Source organism: Rhagoletis zephyria, unplaced genomic scaffold (assembly GCF_001687245.7).
Source record: "Rhagoletis zephyria isolate East Lansing unplaced genomic scaffold, Rhagoletis_zephyria_1.1 Rzeph_scaffold_07262, whole genome shotgun sequence".
Taxonomy (NCBI): domain Eukaryota; kingdom Metazoa; phylum Arthropoda; class Insecta; order Diptera; family Tephritidae; genus Rhagoletis; species Rhagoletis zephyria.
Window position 1 is genome coordinate 10805 of NW_016164345.1, and position 17501 is coordinate 28305.

Below are 17501 nucleotides of genomic sequence, written 5' to 3' on the forward strand. Positions count from 1 at the left end.
AAATTCGTAATTGCTTATAAAATTTTATATTAATTTGTGCAGTCATCACTCACTTACATAAATACATAGCATATATTCAACCACATTCACATCGAAATTAAAAAGCAGCAAACTCCGCAAAATTTAATTCAAAAACTATCCATTTCAACATTACTAGATATATGCTACTTTTAAACATTTCACAAAAATGCATACCTACAAATCGCGCCCTAGCCGCCAAAATAACGTAAGCGACATTTTTTTCAAAATTTTATTTTTGATGCAGAAATGCATCTAGATGCTCTAGGAATATTTCTGCAGCAAAAACGAAATTTTGAAAAAAATGTCGCTTACGTTATTTTGGCGTTTAGCGCTCGATACGTATGTACTCCTCAGCTTCACACCCATCACTCATATCTAATGCAAAATTGCAACAAAAAAAAAAAAACCGATATAATCTACATATTTTAATTTTTGTTTCTCACATAACTGTATACATTTGTTAGTGTTTATATACATATTTTATTACGTTTTTATGTGTGAATATTAATTTACAATGAGGACCGTTTTCTCAATGTATTTGCCATTTTCAAATTTATCTGATATATGCTGATCATCAGGACATTGGAAAATTGGTCCTTACTAACTGAATTGCTTGTTTTAAGTGTTTCCAGTGCTTGTACGTGTATGTGCGTGTGTTAGATGTCATATATACAACTTCAATAATATTAAAATTCAGAACACTTATTATCTACACAAAAAAAAAAAAAATATTTTGCTTGAAAATTTACCCGATATTTGGCAATGGAGTCGATATATCTCTAAAACCCGTTAGTACACGAAAATATTACCCATACGAATGGAAATTCTTATTCTTAAAAATTGTTTCGATGGGTGTCGCTGAAGTCGAGATATGTATATCCAAAACTGTATTTGTAGTCCGATTCGATTTAAATTTAGAATGTATAAACATGAATATAAATAGTTGTTGCTGGGGGCTAGTTTTCTCTACAAGCTATGTACACTTGACGGGTGTTCCTTCAGCAGGGATCACACGATTTATAAATTTGTGCAACTTCGTTCAAATTTAGAAGCCACAGAGAGATGTTATCTAGATGTGTCTATCGATAATGAGTTCAGATCAATTAAAAACCCCCACACTGTGACTATCAAAATGTACAAATTTGTACAAATGTACAGATCGTGTGATTCCTTCTTAAAATCCCTACTTAAAATCGAGCAATTAAGATTGATTTATATTTAGAACTTTTTAAAAGTATTGTTTGGTTGCCATGCCCACTTGATAAGTATATTGCGAAACGAATTTGTAGTCTGTAACCATCCCTGGAAAGTTTGTAGTAGATGTTTAAAATTTCAAAAAAATCGGGGCAAATTTTTTTGAGTTTTTTTCCGCCTCACAAACGCCTAAAATGCTTTACTCTTTCATGGGTGCAAAAAAAAGTAAAATTTTGTCGGACGGTGTAACACATATGCTGCCCTCGGTACAATTCTTGAACTATGGTTCGAAAACTTTCACTTCTAGGATGCCAACGCTTGTGAATGTTTCAATTACCTCAGAAGAGGAAGAAGTAGCCATGGACGACTAGTACTTCCGGCACTATCACAAACAGCGCGCCATCTGTCAAAGAAGGAAACGGTCTACTAAAAGTGACTAAGTGTCCCTGTATTTATCCAGTGCAGGATCTTGCCTGAAGTTGAACCCATTAGCAGTATGGGAAGAGCTGAAAACTGCATTTACTTTGTTGCATAAAAAAGTACGAACTTATTTAAATACATTTACGTACATATATAGTTACAACGTACGTTCTTTGCGAATGATAGTTTTCGAAAGCAGGGATAAAATAACCGCGTCAAGAAATCTGTTGACGGGCACACATTTGGAAAAAACTTTTATTCTTGGGAAGTACGACAAAAGAATATTTTGTTTTCGCTGAAATAATTTGTGTTAAATGTTTCTTTAAACGAGTTTAACTTCATGTAAACTTTAAACACTATTTTTCAGTAAACCTTTAGTTTTGCTACATAATGTTGTTTTATTTATTTTCAGTTCCTAGTTCCTTATTAATATTTTTTATTCGGTGTTTAGGATTCTGAGAGGATGATTAACTTATTTTTCTAAAAAAAAATTGTACATAAATAATTCAGTTCACACGGAATCAATACTTTCTTACGATACCACTTCCAAGTAAAGGTATTGACACCTGCATGTTGTCGTCTCAGCCCTAGCCCACAGAGGCACTTTTCCCATTAAAGGGTCCGTATATGACAGGTATATGCGTCAATATAAAGGACCTTAAATATAGTATATTGTATTAAAACAGAGGCTTTATTTTACCTTTCAGTGGTAGAAGGACTTACGTTGAGTGTCTCAAATCCGCAGCTCAAACCGATATGTATAATACTTGAAAAAAAAACAGAAACAATTGAACGATTTTATTTCGTGAATTTGATAAAGGAAGGGCCCCACTGAGCTATTAATAGTAATAGGCAGTTAAAAAGTAATCTTTTGGAAAACAACAATTTTTTTACAGCTTTTTTTGGCGGAAACAGGACGCGTGCTAATGTTCATAACCTTTTTTCAATGCAGTAGGTGCTGATGTAAAATTTTGTTTATAAGAGATTGCAAAACTATTCAACCAGACACTTTTTTTAACCTTTCTGGAGCTCTGTATTTAATTTCTCTGGCTCTAGCAACGCTCTATGCAGATCATAACGATTTGCTATCCATGCTATGTAGTGAAAACGTTACAGGTCTAACAACAGCACATAAGTACACAAAGCTACTACCAATCTTTTTTGTTTTGCACGCACACGCATAATTCGCATCAAATTACCAGCTCTCCCGCAAACATCATTCCAATCGGCACTACCTTACACCACAGCAGTTTCCTTTCCTTATTTTATGATTTGCGTTTAAATACAAATTTACGAGTTTGATTTATTTTTTGTTTGACCTTGTATTTTAGTTTCGCTTCATTTTTTATATTTTTTTTTGTTGGTATGACGCAGTTTATAAGGCATTGTAAGACAACAAGCACGCGCTTCTAAATGCTAACATAGACACGTGCAGCCAATGTGCTACCAAGCAAGGACAGGCACAGAACCGTTAAATATTTAATTTATGCATTTGCTGTTAGGTTTTAAATCATAAACTACAAACTGCGCGTAGAAATATAAAAAAATGCTCAAAAACAAAATAGTGTACTGTGCTCATATGCATATGCAAAAAAAAAGAATTTTCGAAATGTTTGCAAGACATGAAAATTAGCGTCATTACAAAGCACTACATACAAGTTCCTGTTTTGCTGTAATTTCACTTATGAAACTCTTTGCATCTCATGCATACATAACTAAATATTAGCATATCTTGTGCATTCTACTTAGCCTTAACCGACCATATGAAGGCTACATATATATGTATGTATATACACATTTTCGAAATTTATGTGTAAAATTACACATGTAAATTACTTAAATCTTGGATATGGTTATGATCATGCACACATACGCCAACTTTTGTATAATTTCGCAGAAATATGCGCTTGCAATACCTGAGCCACAGCTGGTTGTACATAAAAGGGGAATGTTTTTATTACGTGAATAGGAAGTGCTTTAAAAATAAGTAATCGGTTTTAATTTATATGCTAATGGAGGTTAATAGTAAAAACATGACCTTCTTAGTTTTGAGGCCGCCACTAAAGGTATTTAGATTAAATGCTCGAAAAGTTCAAGGTCAAACTTTTATTATTGCCATTACCATTGGTATTACCATTATCATTACGTTTACCATTATCATTACTATTACCATTACCATTACCATTATCATTACCATTACTATTGTCATTGACATTGCTATTACCGTTATTATCACCATTACCGTTACAACTTACCATTACCATAACCATATTCATAACCATTTCCGTTATCAATACCATTACCATTACCACTTACCGTCATCATTACCATGCCTTTCGCAATTTTCTAGGACAAAAAATGTACCTTACCATTGCCATTACCTTTACCATTACCAATACCATTACCATTACGACTATCATTACCATTACCATTACCACACCCATTACCATGACCATTTCTAATACCATTAAACATACCAATACCATTACCATTACAATTACCCTTACCAGTACCATTACTGTTACCACTGCCATTACCATTACCATACCATTAACATCACCACTACCATTACCATTAGCATCACAATAATCATTACCATTATCATTACCTTTACCATTACCATTACCATTCCCATTATAAAAAGGTAAAAATACGTATGTCTTCATTTCAATGCGTCTGTTATTATTTCAAAAAAATTTTGGTAGTTTGACAATGCAAATAAAAGCGTTTTGTTAAATTGTTATTCACCCCTTAAATACGCAACCTCACTCAGCCTTTATTAAACGCATTGCAATTTTCAAAGGCTTTCACAAATTAAGTTGTAACAATTGCCTCATTTAGGGATTTAATGATGTGTGTATGTGTGCGTGTATTTTAGCGAAATTTTACCAAATTCATTCCATAACCAGCTCTACCGCGTTTTTTTTTTTGTATCAGCAGATTAGAGAACAATGCGCTACTCATACAAACATACACATGCAATAATTGCGAGTATACTAATACACAATCGTACACACATTCACGTATACTTAGATTTTAATAAATTGCTTATATTTAGTTAATGCCATTTTATTGCTTTTTTTTCGCATACACATGGAGGTTCATTTATGCAGACAAGTACATATACGTTAAATGTATACATACCAACATTTACTTAAGTATTTGTACATACATGAATAAACGTTTAACAGCAAGCAACAAAATGCTATGCAACAAAAATGCAATCCTTTCCACTCGCCTTATACATCCTGTCACCAAACTACAAAATCCTAATTTGTAAGTTTAGTTGTTTGAGTTAAATTTATAGTTCGATATATACAAAAGTGTAAATGTACTACACTATTTCTCTGCCATTTTAGTTTTTGCTTCATTTGTCCGGAAAGCATATTTTATCATTAATATTATTATTAATTTTTTTTTGAAATTGTTTGTGTATATGTTTGATTTTACGTGCATTTGTTAGTTCGCTTGTGTCGAGGAACTCGAGTGGAAACCAAATCAATATCCTGTATTTAAATACTATTTACCATATACACCTGAAATATTAGGTACCTATATGGAATAATGATTCATTTAATGTAAATTATATACATACGTACAAGCATATAAACTCTCTCTCTAGCAAAGTTGTCATATGTATATATAATTTAAATATAAAACGTTTCAATGAGTTAATAAATTATATGTATGTATGAATACATACTTTAATACATATGTAAAAATTTTGTATATTAATGTGAAATATTGCCAATTGTGTACATTTTGTATATTACATTCCTCGTTAGAAACAAATCGCTCTAATACGCTAGTATTTACTGAATTGAACTTTGCACACCACATCATCCACAATGTACATTTGTTCGTAATGAGTTAAATTGAACATACTCTCTAACATGTCAGTCATTTCAACTAACGTGCAAAGTATTTATTTATAAGCACACAAAGACCTAAGACACCGCACACATACTTAGGAATTCATTTCACAACACCTTTGCTTTGAGCAGACACATTCGAGCCTAATGCTGAATCCATCGTGTGTTCGATTTTCGTGAAATCAGCGAAAATGCTCTCGCTGCATTTGAATAGCTACGAATAAATATGTGTAGTGAAGGTATTTTCCAACGTTCGCATCTATTCTGATCCAGTGAAACTACGGTGGATTCAACTTTAAGTCAGTCCCCCTAACAACATAAATTTCATCAATACCAACAGAGAAAGTTACGTATACGCAGTGGTGCATTAACACATAATATACATGTACATACATCTCCGTGGCGTATACGTAATATTTGAATATTTCATAGAACACTTATTTAAAGGTTTGCGGGTAATTGACAGCACTGCACACATCTAATTTCAACAAGTTGCAGATGCAATAAAAATATACGTAATCAAAGGGCAAACTTTTTTTTTGTTTATTTGCAAAATCTAATGGGGCTCATTTTCATTTCTTACATATTTATTTAACATTCGCAAATTGTAATCATGTAAGATTGTTAATTTTTGATGTGAAAACGAATTTGCGTAGCCCGTCCCGCGTGATTCAAAGTGAATTCAGAAGTAATCAAAAGGAAAACGAATCTAATCAGGCGTTCCAGCAGCAATGCTCTTTGATATAGTTCGGGACTATTTCGGTACCATTTCGAGACTTGTTCGGCATCAATTCGAGATAAGTTAGAGACTTTTTCAGAACGTTTTTCGGGCTAGTTCGGACTTAGTTAGCAACTTTTTCGGGATCATTACGGGACTAGTACAGAACGTTTCCGTGACAATTTCAGGTTTAATTCGGTACTCTTCCGGGATCATTTCGGGTATAGTTCAGGACCAATTCGGGACTCATAAGCCTAACATATCAAATTTCATTATTACCTGCTACTCATGCCTTTTTCGACAGTGTTGCAAGTATTTTTTTTTTGCAAAATTATCTCCTTCGAAGGCTCGCGCTCTTAGTCCAATATAAGAAAAGACAGTTAAACCTTGTTATAAATATTTTTAGCTTTTTATATTTTAGCATAAGTTGTATTCAGCTTTCAAGAAGAAACAAAGACGTCCTTTAAAAAATTTTCTCAAAGCAGTGTACAGCAGTCGAATTTTTCTGACAACTCTCTAAAGTTGTTCTTTCGGAGAATCGTTCTGGGAAACTCAAATTTTGCCGATTAATCATGAATAATAAAAATTGCCAAGGAAAACAAGTAATTTTTAAGCAAAAAAAAACCGACTTCAATTCTCATATAAAAATTTAGGAGTATCTTTAATTTCTCCATGATCCAAATGATCGGATCGAAACCAAATTAGTACGGGAAGACCTCTGAAGTACCACGAAATCCAAAGTTATGCGGTAAGATACATAAAAAAAATATTCCCGCGAATTGATAACCTCCACATTTTGTTTCCTAATAGACGGAGACCTCATGACCAAAAAACTCATCATACTTCAGATCGATTGACATTTATTGTGAGCTTAGCTTGTTAATATATAAATCGTGAACCGGTGGGCTGGCTACGGAACAGCGGTCTTGACCATGCGTTTTTCGCTATTAAAGATGTCAATTAGAACCGATTACTCAACATACTTCAGACGACTTGAAATTTTGACAGAATTTTATTTACAATATATAGAAAAGGGTGCCTGCCAATTCTAATGGTCTCAAAGCCCATATTGAAAGTGCATTGTTGCAAGTATAAGTCAGCATACTTCAGATGAGTTGTCCTTTTGACAGCGCATTAATAACATTATAAATAGATGAAATATCTACAGCCAGAGAGAAAGTATACATCGTTCATATGCCATCGCGTATGAGTTATCTATCAACATCAATATTTAGTCAGGTTGAAAGCGAGTCACTGTAATACTTTTTAATTATTAATTAGCTAATATATTAACAAGCAAAGCTAACAAAAAATTTCAATCGATCTTATGTATGATGAGTTTTTTGGACATGAGCTCTTGGTCTATAAATTTATTATATCATTCACATTAGCGTATACATACACACACACATATGTTTAAAAAGTATTTTAACATAAATATAGCATTTCACAATACATTTTAATGGAGGATACATATCTATGGTCGTGTGTGATAACGACACCATTCAAAATTAAAAAAAAAGCCTTACTACTATTAAGCGGCTCATGGCTTTAATCCTCCTCGAATCCACGTCTAACCTTTAGTACTTACTTTAGCAATCCTTGCTGGCTACTTTGGTAAGGGTTGGAAATGGATTAGACAAGGATTAGAGACAAGATCCACTTAACGGTAGTAACAGTTTTTATTTCTTGAATTTTGAATTATGTCGTTATTGCAGAGGACCATCGATATAGTTTGTAAGTATTTTTCCTAATCGAAATGATGATCACAAATAAGCCTTCCTTATTTTTTAAGTTACTTTATATTTGTGGTTTTCTAAATAATTAAAAATATGAACTGGAGACTTCAACTAAGCCTCTGTTTTTATTTCCGTCACATGCCGGGCCGTTCCTTGGGAAAATATCAGTTCTTACTCTAGTCGTTAACTGGATCGAGCTGGACTCCTTCAGTTTCTTAGCTTGAATTGAGCTAGTGTGAAAAAATGGCATCTTAAGCTTAGAACATCTGTGAGTTGGCTAAATTTTATCTATGCGATGTCTTTATCAAATATTCTTTCAAATAATGTACGCGTGCCGTATGCTTCCAGCGGTTTCACAATGCTGCCATAGCAGCTCTCTGGCGGCGGTTGTGCTGCGATGGTCGCCGCCATGGCATTTGAGGGCTAAGCCTTATGCGCCGTCATTGCCGAAAAAATGATCTCAGAGCTTAGTGGCGACGAAGAGTGTAGCTTGCTCTATACACGAAACGAAATCCAGTACGAATAAGGGTTGTCATCTCTGCGTGAATTCATGCATAGCCTCTTATTTTGTTATACGTAGGAATGGAATAAATAGTCAATGACCTACCAAATGTGAGAGCTTTGACGGTGAGCTCTGGATATAAGCAATTTATTGTCCCAATAAGCTTAGCAAGTGAACATTTGAGAAGTGCTTATAAAAAAAAAATTATAATATGCTATATATATTTATTCAGTTTTAGTACGAAAACTTTTAATTATTTTAATGATATTCATAGGCCCATGTTGAAGTCAACTTAAGAGCACAAATGGGCTCTGCTGATATAATAACAAATGATGACCTTGGTTTTGTAACTATTTGTATAGATTAAATTGCCTTAGACCATGCACTTTTTGTACGTATTTTCACCTCGGATAGTGAAGGTTTTGACATTTAAATAAAATTCATAATTTAACCTCTAAAATTCAATTTCTATTTGCCGATCAAATTTAACCGTTATTTTATGTTTTTTTTATCGATTAAGTATAATCGTTATCTATTTTTGGATTTTTTCTATCCTTGTTTTTAATTTTTAAATTATACGAACAAAAATATTTATTAAATTTTGACCGCTATTTTTGATTTTTGTTTTTTTCTGTTCGATCAAAATAATCGCTATTTTGGATATTTAATATTCAATAAATTTTGATCGTTATTTTAGATCAATTTTTTTTCGATAAAAAATAATCGCTATTTTGGATGCTTATTTTTTCGGTAAATTTTTTGTTCGTTATTTTGTATTTTGATTTTTTCCATCAAAAATAATTGTGCCCACTAGTTTTTTTTTTTGTAGTTTATATTTTCGATCGTTGTTTTTGATTTTTATATTTTTGCGATCAAGAGCAATCGCTATTTATGATTTTTATTTTTTCGTTAAATTTTTATCGTTATTTCTGATTTTTGTTTTTCTCGATCAAAAATAATCCTCATTTCGTATGTTTTTTCTCGATAAATGTTTTAGTTATTTTATTTTTTTATTTTTTTCGATCAAAAATATTTATAATTTTTGATTGATTTTCGTTTTTCTCGATAAAAAATAATTCTCATTTTGGATGTTTTTTTCGATAAATGTTTTAACGTTAGTTTTTATAAAAAAATTTTTCGATCAAAAATAACCATAATTTTTGGATTTTTATTTTTTCGAAGAAATTTTGATGGGTTATTTTTGATATTTATTTTTTTTTTTAGTCAAAACCAATGGTTATTTTTGTATCCTTATTTTTTCGATAATTTTTTGTTCGTCACTTTTGATTTATATTTTTTTCGATTATATCATAAAATATTTAAATCGGTCATAAAAACGCAGTCTCCATTATAGCGGTTCAAACCAATGGGGGGAAAAATCCATAATTAACGTTTATTTTTGTGCGAAAAAAATAAAAATCTCAAAATTACGATTAAATATGACCGAATAAATAAAAAATTCTTTAGGAAAATAAATAAAATTCACAAGATAACGTTTTCATTGCGAAATCTAAGAATAAAAATCTTGATATTTAGCGGTGCTTTTCGACCACCGATTTTTTTAAATGCTCACATCTTTTACAATTATTACTCGATTAATTTAGGCAGGGTAGTTTTTTATTGTATTTTTAAAAGATCCCACTTTGACATCCAAGAAACAAACCGACAGTATAAAAATGCTTTCATGCTGAAATTTGTACGAAAATTACATTTTTGCTGAAAATTTTTGTGAAAATATGCAAAATCATACGGTTGGAAAATTTTGTTGACACAAATAGTTAATGGCAAGTGTAAAAAAATGCAATTAATTTCTAAAAAAACCGAACTTCGACTATATCTCGAATATCTCCAAAAATTTTTCTCTATTTTACTATATTTTGATTTCGTATTCGGATTCAGTGGAATATTTTACATTGCATAAAAGTTATACGCATAAATATATCGCAGGCCGGATTTTTTTTTCTGTAGACTTGTTAAATTTTAGCTGCTATAGTAAACTTATTAATATTGGTTTTATTTATTTCAACAGATCCTTTAATTTGTTAACACTACAAAGTAATACATAAAAAAATTCATATTATGCACCTATAACCTCATGTGTGTATAAACACCCGCCTCATCATATCCTGAATACAATTGCAGTTTCGTGATAAATTAGTTTTAAATAATTGATTCGCTAGATAAAATAAAGTTAGGACTTTCAGAGTAGGATAGTAGTTAAAAAAGGTACCTTTAGTAAAAAAGACCCATGTTTGGTGCCATTTTTCAATTACGCAGTGTATCTACTTTTTGGGAAGGAATTCGATAAACGTATCATTTTAAATGTTGTAGAATAATGTCGCAAAACTAATTGTATGCAATTCTATTTCCGCAGCACACACTTTGACAAAACGATTCATCAACCTCACGACGAATGCATCCATATACTTACATAGATATTAGTGTGCAAAATATCAAATGTTACATGTATTTTTCAAATACTATAAATTACTTAGCAAACGTTTTTTTTTTCTAAATATGTTCGCTTGCCTGCTTTTTTTAGCTTAAGTTTTTGATTAAATATTCAACTTGTAATTTTAAATGTTTGAGTTCATTGCATGCGCTCTATGCACGACAACGTCATCAATAACTTCCTCATTTAAACCAATTTTTTGTGAATGATGATTTTCGAAGACCTAATAAGGAACTTCTAAACCCTCAACTCCGTTGTGTTTAAATAATAAAAAAAAAAAATACGTTAAATTAGGCATGTATTTTACTTGTTGTTCGCTCGTATGGTTACGCTGGTTTTAGATGGTTTTTTTTTTTTATATTCCTAACTTGGCTTGTGAAGTTTGCCCGTTTTTTGATAAAGTTTATATTTGATTAGCATAATTAGTTCCTTACTTATTTTTAGTTTCTTCTACAATTTTTACAAAGTTAATTTTCTAATATTTTTTTCACTAATTTTACACAGTTAACTTAGAATGATTTTAACTTGAATACTCTCAATACATAACAAATCGAAACTTATCTTAGAACTACGCAAATTGTACTAATTGATTTTTTTCTTTATCATTTTTGCAAAATTTGCAAAATATTTTTTCCCCTCTTCAATTTTCGAAACCGCCTACCCGCAACACCGCTACCTACAACAAATATCTCGTTACTGCTGCTACAACATTAATTGCCAACAACAACAATCGCCTTAATTACTGCATATTGCAAAATAACAATAAAAAAACCAAAAAACCAAAAACTCAAATTGGAACTAACTGCTCTATGAATGAACAATTAAAAACAAAACATATTTGAAACAAAAATACAAATAATCAGGACTTTACATTGGATTTTTACTTTCGTCAATTTTGGACCGATCCTCGTTTAGCGTATAGAAAACGGCCTGGTGTAGAAACACTATCGGTTGGATCTGAGTTCATAAAAAACATTTGGGTACCTGACACCTTTTTTGTGAATGAAAAACAATCATATTTTCATATTGCAACAACAAGTAATGAATTCATACGTGTTCATCATTCTGGATCAATAACACGAAGTATTAGGTAACAAAAAAAATTAAATTTTCTTACTAGTTTTTTTTTTTTATCAGAAACCAAATAGTTATGAAACATTTATCTAAAAAAATGCAAATACCAAAAAAGAAAAAAAAAATATAAAAATTTTATTTTTTTTCGTTTTATATAAGTGTCGTGTGATTTTTATGAAACAAAAAACAAACTGCAGGCAAAAGAGAAATGAAACAAATGTTTTATTGCTGTGTCTTGTTCGGTGTGAATTTTTCGTTCTTCTTTTGTATATAATGCATACATACATATATGATTATGACTACAACTACTACTACTACTACTACTAAATGTCGTTCTATGTGTTTTTCTTTTGAAAATTCACTTATTTTATTTAATTGTAAATTATGGAGTGGGCACATAAGTAACTTTATTTGAAGTGAGTTCAATTGGCAAAAAACAAAAAAATAAATATAAATAAATAAAGACACAAACATGCGTATCACACTGTATAGCAGTACAGTTATCATTACAGCAAATCTGAGTCACAGTATACATAAATATGTACACATACGATTCCATTGAAATACTTTGTAAAATTTCAAAAAAAAAAAAGAAACCTAAAACAAGAAAATATTTTTTTTTTGTGCACTGTACCTTTTAGGTGGATTTAGTTACGTTTAAATACTTATATAAGTTCAGAAAAGAAAATAATAAAAATTGGTAATTTGAGTTTAATTTTCGACTGGTTTTTGTAGCAGCAAAATCATATATTACCAAACTTTTCAAATTACCATAGTAGCGACGTTATGAATACCGACTAATTTATTACCGCATCGTAGGAGGTATAAGCTATTACTAAGGTTAGATAAGCTTAGCTTTGGTTGAAGCATCTGCCTAAACAGGGGTCATATTTTAAACCAGGTCCTTTCTGCTATCACTACAAAGGGTACCGCCAAACTTTGGAAAAAAACACTGGGAAGCTTCGCCGGCGGCACATGTCTGTCCCGGAGACCTACTCCACATGCTTAGACCTCACCCTCAAAAAAGTTTGATAATTTTTGAGATAATTGCACTTCCATGCACTGAAAGCAGCTGCGACCGAGAAACCGATATTATATTTAGTTATGAAGCGTAGTCCCAATTTAGTAGCAGGTACTCGAGCGCTTTCTTTTCTCAATGCGGTCGCATTTACTGTGCTGTTTCCTGCAGTCTTGGAAAATAATCATTAGCAGGCGAAAGAGATTTTAAATATTTGCGCAACTAATCAACCGATACATACCTATTTCTGAAAACCACTTCGCCCCTATAAAGTTTTGACTTTAAGGTTGATAGGGATTATCCTGTGAAAACCCGTCCACCGACTCATTCGTGACAAAATTCATCGGTGTCTGTTCTAAATACTAAGCCTTATAAAGAATTCATATAAGTGGAGACAGAGCCAATTGGTGCCAGTATTGCCACGCAGTTGTCGATGTTATCAGGGAAGTCTAATTCCAATGAGGTCGGCTTTTTATACTTACCTACCCCCTCTAGCTTTCTGACTAGCGTAGTTTTGGCGAGTGTACGACTCAAGGTGATAAGGTTCCACAAAACATTTTGAGCTGCACTATAAGTAGTTAAACAGAGACAGCAAATTATCTTAGGAGAGAGGTCCGTTCTTTTAAAAATTGCACTCTTGCTGAATAAAGAGCCACTGATGCCCTTTTTCTGGAGATTTTCAATTATAGGCTACCACGATAAGGGGTAACCAAAAGTATACTCCTAAATTGAAACATTTTCTCTAACATTTTTGCGTCTCGATATAGAAAACTATATATGCAGTGATTACCGTATGCAAGTGGTTTAGGCCGACCCTCCGGCGATGTTCTTATATTAAGCTGCTAGCAGGTGATCGCTAGGAATCTGTTTATAGTTACTATTAAGCCGATCAAATACACTCTCCAGAGTTTTGAGAAAAAACACTGAGAGCTTGATTGGTCTAAAATCGTTATGAGAGGAGTCAAGAATTTTTTGCAGCCAGCCCGCCTTTTCCCCAAGCAATGGATATATACCATGTGGGTATAACTCAATGAGACAAAGAAATAATTAGTATTTTTAGGATAAATATGAGGATATATTTTTGTAGTTAGTGAGGCATTTGCCCTAAAAATATATTTCTTTTAAGTAGAGAGGAAACTTTTACAGTATTGGGTACCTACTGCAAAAATGCAGTCCATGCTCCATGGAGCCCTTGAAGTCCAAGACAATGTCACCATTTTCAAGCTTGCATATCTGGCTCATCTCACATATCTTACTGGAAAACATACTCCAGCCTGGGCCCGTGAACACAGGCGCGATAGTGATCTCCAGTAAAGAGTGTTCGCAATAGTCCTTCACCCAATCAGACAATACGTCTTTTTTGTCTGATGAAAGCATCGAATGTTATACTACATAAAATCCAAAAAAGTCAGCAAATTTATTTCTTCCTGAGATTTTGGAAATCAAGTTTATTTTATTGTCCAATTTTTGCAAAAACCCAAAAGGTACAGTGTAAAACAGATTCCCTAAGAAATTGTAAATTTCATCTAAAAAAAAAAAATCAAAAATTCATCAAATTATGTATACACAAATATTTTATACCAAACGAAACTTTAAACTAAACCAGAAGACATCGTAGCATCCTCAGTGTACAGTGTATTTTACACCATAAAAAGGTGCGCACTCTGTGGGGAAATATTTTCTACTACCTTTAAACAAGAATCTGTCCAAAAGCAATAAAAAAAAATATATATATACACACGTGTACTACGTATGTAGAGAAAAAAAAAATGCATACAATTCTGTTGAAGAGAACTGCAAATTTGGATTGAAAATGAAGCCAACGCAACAAAGGACATGCAAAACGCATTGCGAAGGACATTAAGTGAACCCCAAATGAGCGTGAGTTAGTGTAATTACGCAGAGAAATGATGGCGTGTAAGTAAGTCGTTCGTTCATAAATGTTTGACACAAACTCTCTATGCTGCATAATTAACATGTTGCATATATACTACATACATACATACATATGTATATACTTGCGTGTATACGAACATGTTGATAAGAAAGAGGAACAAGAAAAAAAGCAGCATACATTAATGCAATAAAAATGTGTAAAGTATGCCTAGTTATGCTTTTTCTTATGGTTTTATTGCAAATGTATAAACAAAGTAACACTTGCAGCTGCAAATTTATACTATTTACATATATATATCGTAAATATATATTACGAACATTATTTACTATTTAAACATACATACATACATATGCACGCTATAGTAAATTGAAATATTTATATTAACAAATTGTTGTATTATACCTATATACACACTGTAAGAAATAAAATGTAAATAAATTGCATTTGTAAAGACGCATTGTAGCAAAAAGAAATAATACCTAATTTACATATACATATAGCTTGCTGAAAAATTCACAAACTTTTGCAAAAAAGCTGCCAAAAACTGTTGAAAGTGATTTATTAGTTGCGATTTAGCGCCCATTAGTGTAATAGCATATTATTATTATTATTATTATTTTTTTTTTCGCTATAACAAGAATATTAACTACTTAGAAATACATCAAGACATGGACATACATAATGTTGTAGGCCATAAAAACAAACTTTTTAAAGTAAATAAATCAAATGCTAATTAATCCAATTGAACTCGCTGCCACACCATTTCACCTTTATGTTTGTATGTGAAGAAATTTGTATATAATCGTACTATGTATTTATTATGTATATGAAATGATGCAATATTAGAGCTATTTTTTTTTTTGTATATTTAGCTGAGACAAAAGGTTATTCAAGTAGAAACATTAAGAAAGCAACAAAATTCAAGATTTTTTGGAAGAAAAAAAATTGCCTAATATTTATATAGCATTTTTATTGCGAAACAGAGCTCCTAAAATTAATAAGTTTTGTAATAAAAAGCAAAAAAAGTTTCGGTACATTTTAAAAATCTATGGTTTCAAACAAGCACACCGTTTAATTTTGCATTTTAGTTTTTTTGGTCAAAAATGTAGACACAATTTGCTCGCGTTTGTCAGCACAAAACAATCAATAATATTTGTTTTATATTTCTCAAGTACTATTTAGTAAAAAATAAACCTAAGAAACAACTGTGCGGTTTTTACTTAAAATTTTCATAAAGTCTCGAGTGAAAGTCGAAAAATTATAAAGAGTACCAAAAAGTGTCGACAGCATCACGAAAAAAATCGAATTCAGAGAAATTATATGTCACCCCTCAACTTCAAACTGGCGACTCCAACCATATGCCTGATAATACAAATGACATCGTGGCTGACAGAGACCAATTATTATATATTTTATTTTAAGTTTGCGATACAGACATGCAATGCGTAAAAGAAAATTCCTCGGTAATGATTTCTTAAAAGATATTACTTGAATATCCTTCTAGTAAAAATTATGCTTGTACGTGAAAAAGCTTACTATTGCTGCTTAAAAAAAAAATGTATGATTTTAGTTTTCATAGAAACGTTTATCAAATACTAAAAATTATATCAAAATAGTTTTTTTGTGCATTTTTTATTAACCTTTCCATGCTGGCTGTATTCTTGCAGATTGACTATTACCGCTTCGTGTCCAATGAATCTTCAATATTTTCCTATGGATCGGCAGTTGTGCCACATAGAAATCGAAAGCTGTAAGTAATATTTCTTTTGCTATTCAAAATACATACAAACATAAATATGTGTATAACTGCATACTTTAAACGTAAATAAGATTTTCGTAATTTAAGACCTAAATAGAAATTAGTGCTTAGTTTAGTTTATAGTCATAAAAATTTATTTGTATATTTAGTGTGTACATAGGCTTAGATTTTGCGATAGGATAGGATAAGTATCGTCATGAAATGAAAGTGATTTGAAATAGTTTTAAGAAAAATTGATTACACTGAATAAAAAATATAATGAATTTATATGAGGCGTCAAAATAATTGCTAAGTAGTCGGCACTTTTGTAAAAAATATGTCAATTTATTTGGTTATGTTTGCTACTAATGCTAAAAAGATTGCAACACCCGTATTAAGTGCTTAAGTGCTAGGAACTGCAGGTATAATATTTAAACAGCAACAAAAAAAAAATACATCTAAATGAGCTTTACTTTCTAAGTTACAAATTAAAAAAAAAGAAGAAAATTTCTATGAAAGCTTTCTACAGATAGCTAGAATTTTGGTTGTAGCGTGAAAGCTTAATATTTAGCGCTTTATTTTGAACATATTGCTAGGGTAATATATATATGTTTGAAAAGCTTAAACTACAATTTCATATTGTATTAAAAAAATTTAAGAAAATAAGGAGAAAGTTAGTTATGATCGAAGAGAGCTTTTTTTCTATAACTGTCTATACGAAAACTATAGACAGTATGAAAAAGCTTCTGCTTTGGTCATGGCTGAATTTATTTTCAACGAGATTTAGCTGAAAAGTTGTTCACTGAAAGCAAACTGCTTTGTTCGAATTGGGCTATTGGAAAAGGGACGTCGAAAT

At 31.6% G+C, this 17501-nt stretch overlaps 1 protein-coding gene and 1 long non-coding RNA gene across 2 annotated transcripts in view; both read left to right on the forward strand.

Annotated features, from left to right (window-relative positions):
* Positions 1-6931, forward strand: part of LOC108374034 (uncharacterized) — an 11638-nt gene extending 4707 nt beyond the window's left edge. The window contains exons 2-3 of the long non-coding RNA XR_001849013.1: positions 6682-6683; positions 6820-6931. This is a non-coding gene — a long non-coding RNA (uncharacterized LOC108374034). The remainder of the gene's footprint in view (positions 1-6681; positions 6684-6819) is intronic.
* The window catches only part of LOC108374033 (gamma-aminobutyric acid receptor subunit beta-like), a gene marked incomplete at its 5' end in the record, with an annotated part of 22252 nt that extends 4961 nt beyond the window's left edge, over positions 1-17291 (forward strand). Inside the window, 2 exons of the mRNA XM_017629988.1 lie at positions 11782-12008; positions 16575-17291. Coding sequence (XP_017485477.1) covers positions 11782-12008; positions 16575-16665 — 318 coding nt within the window. The remainder of the gene's footprint in view (positions 1-11781; positions 12009-16574) is intronic.
* Positions 17292-17501: the final 210 nt, after the last annotated feature.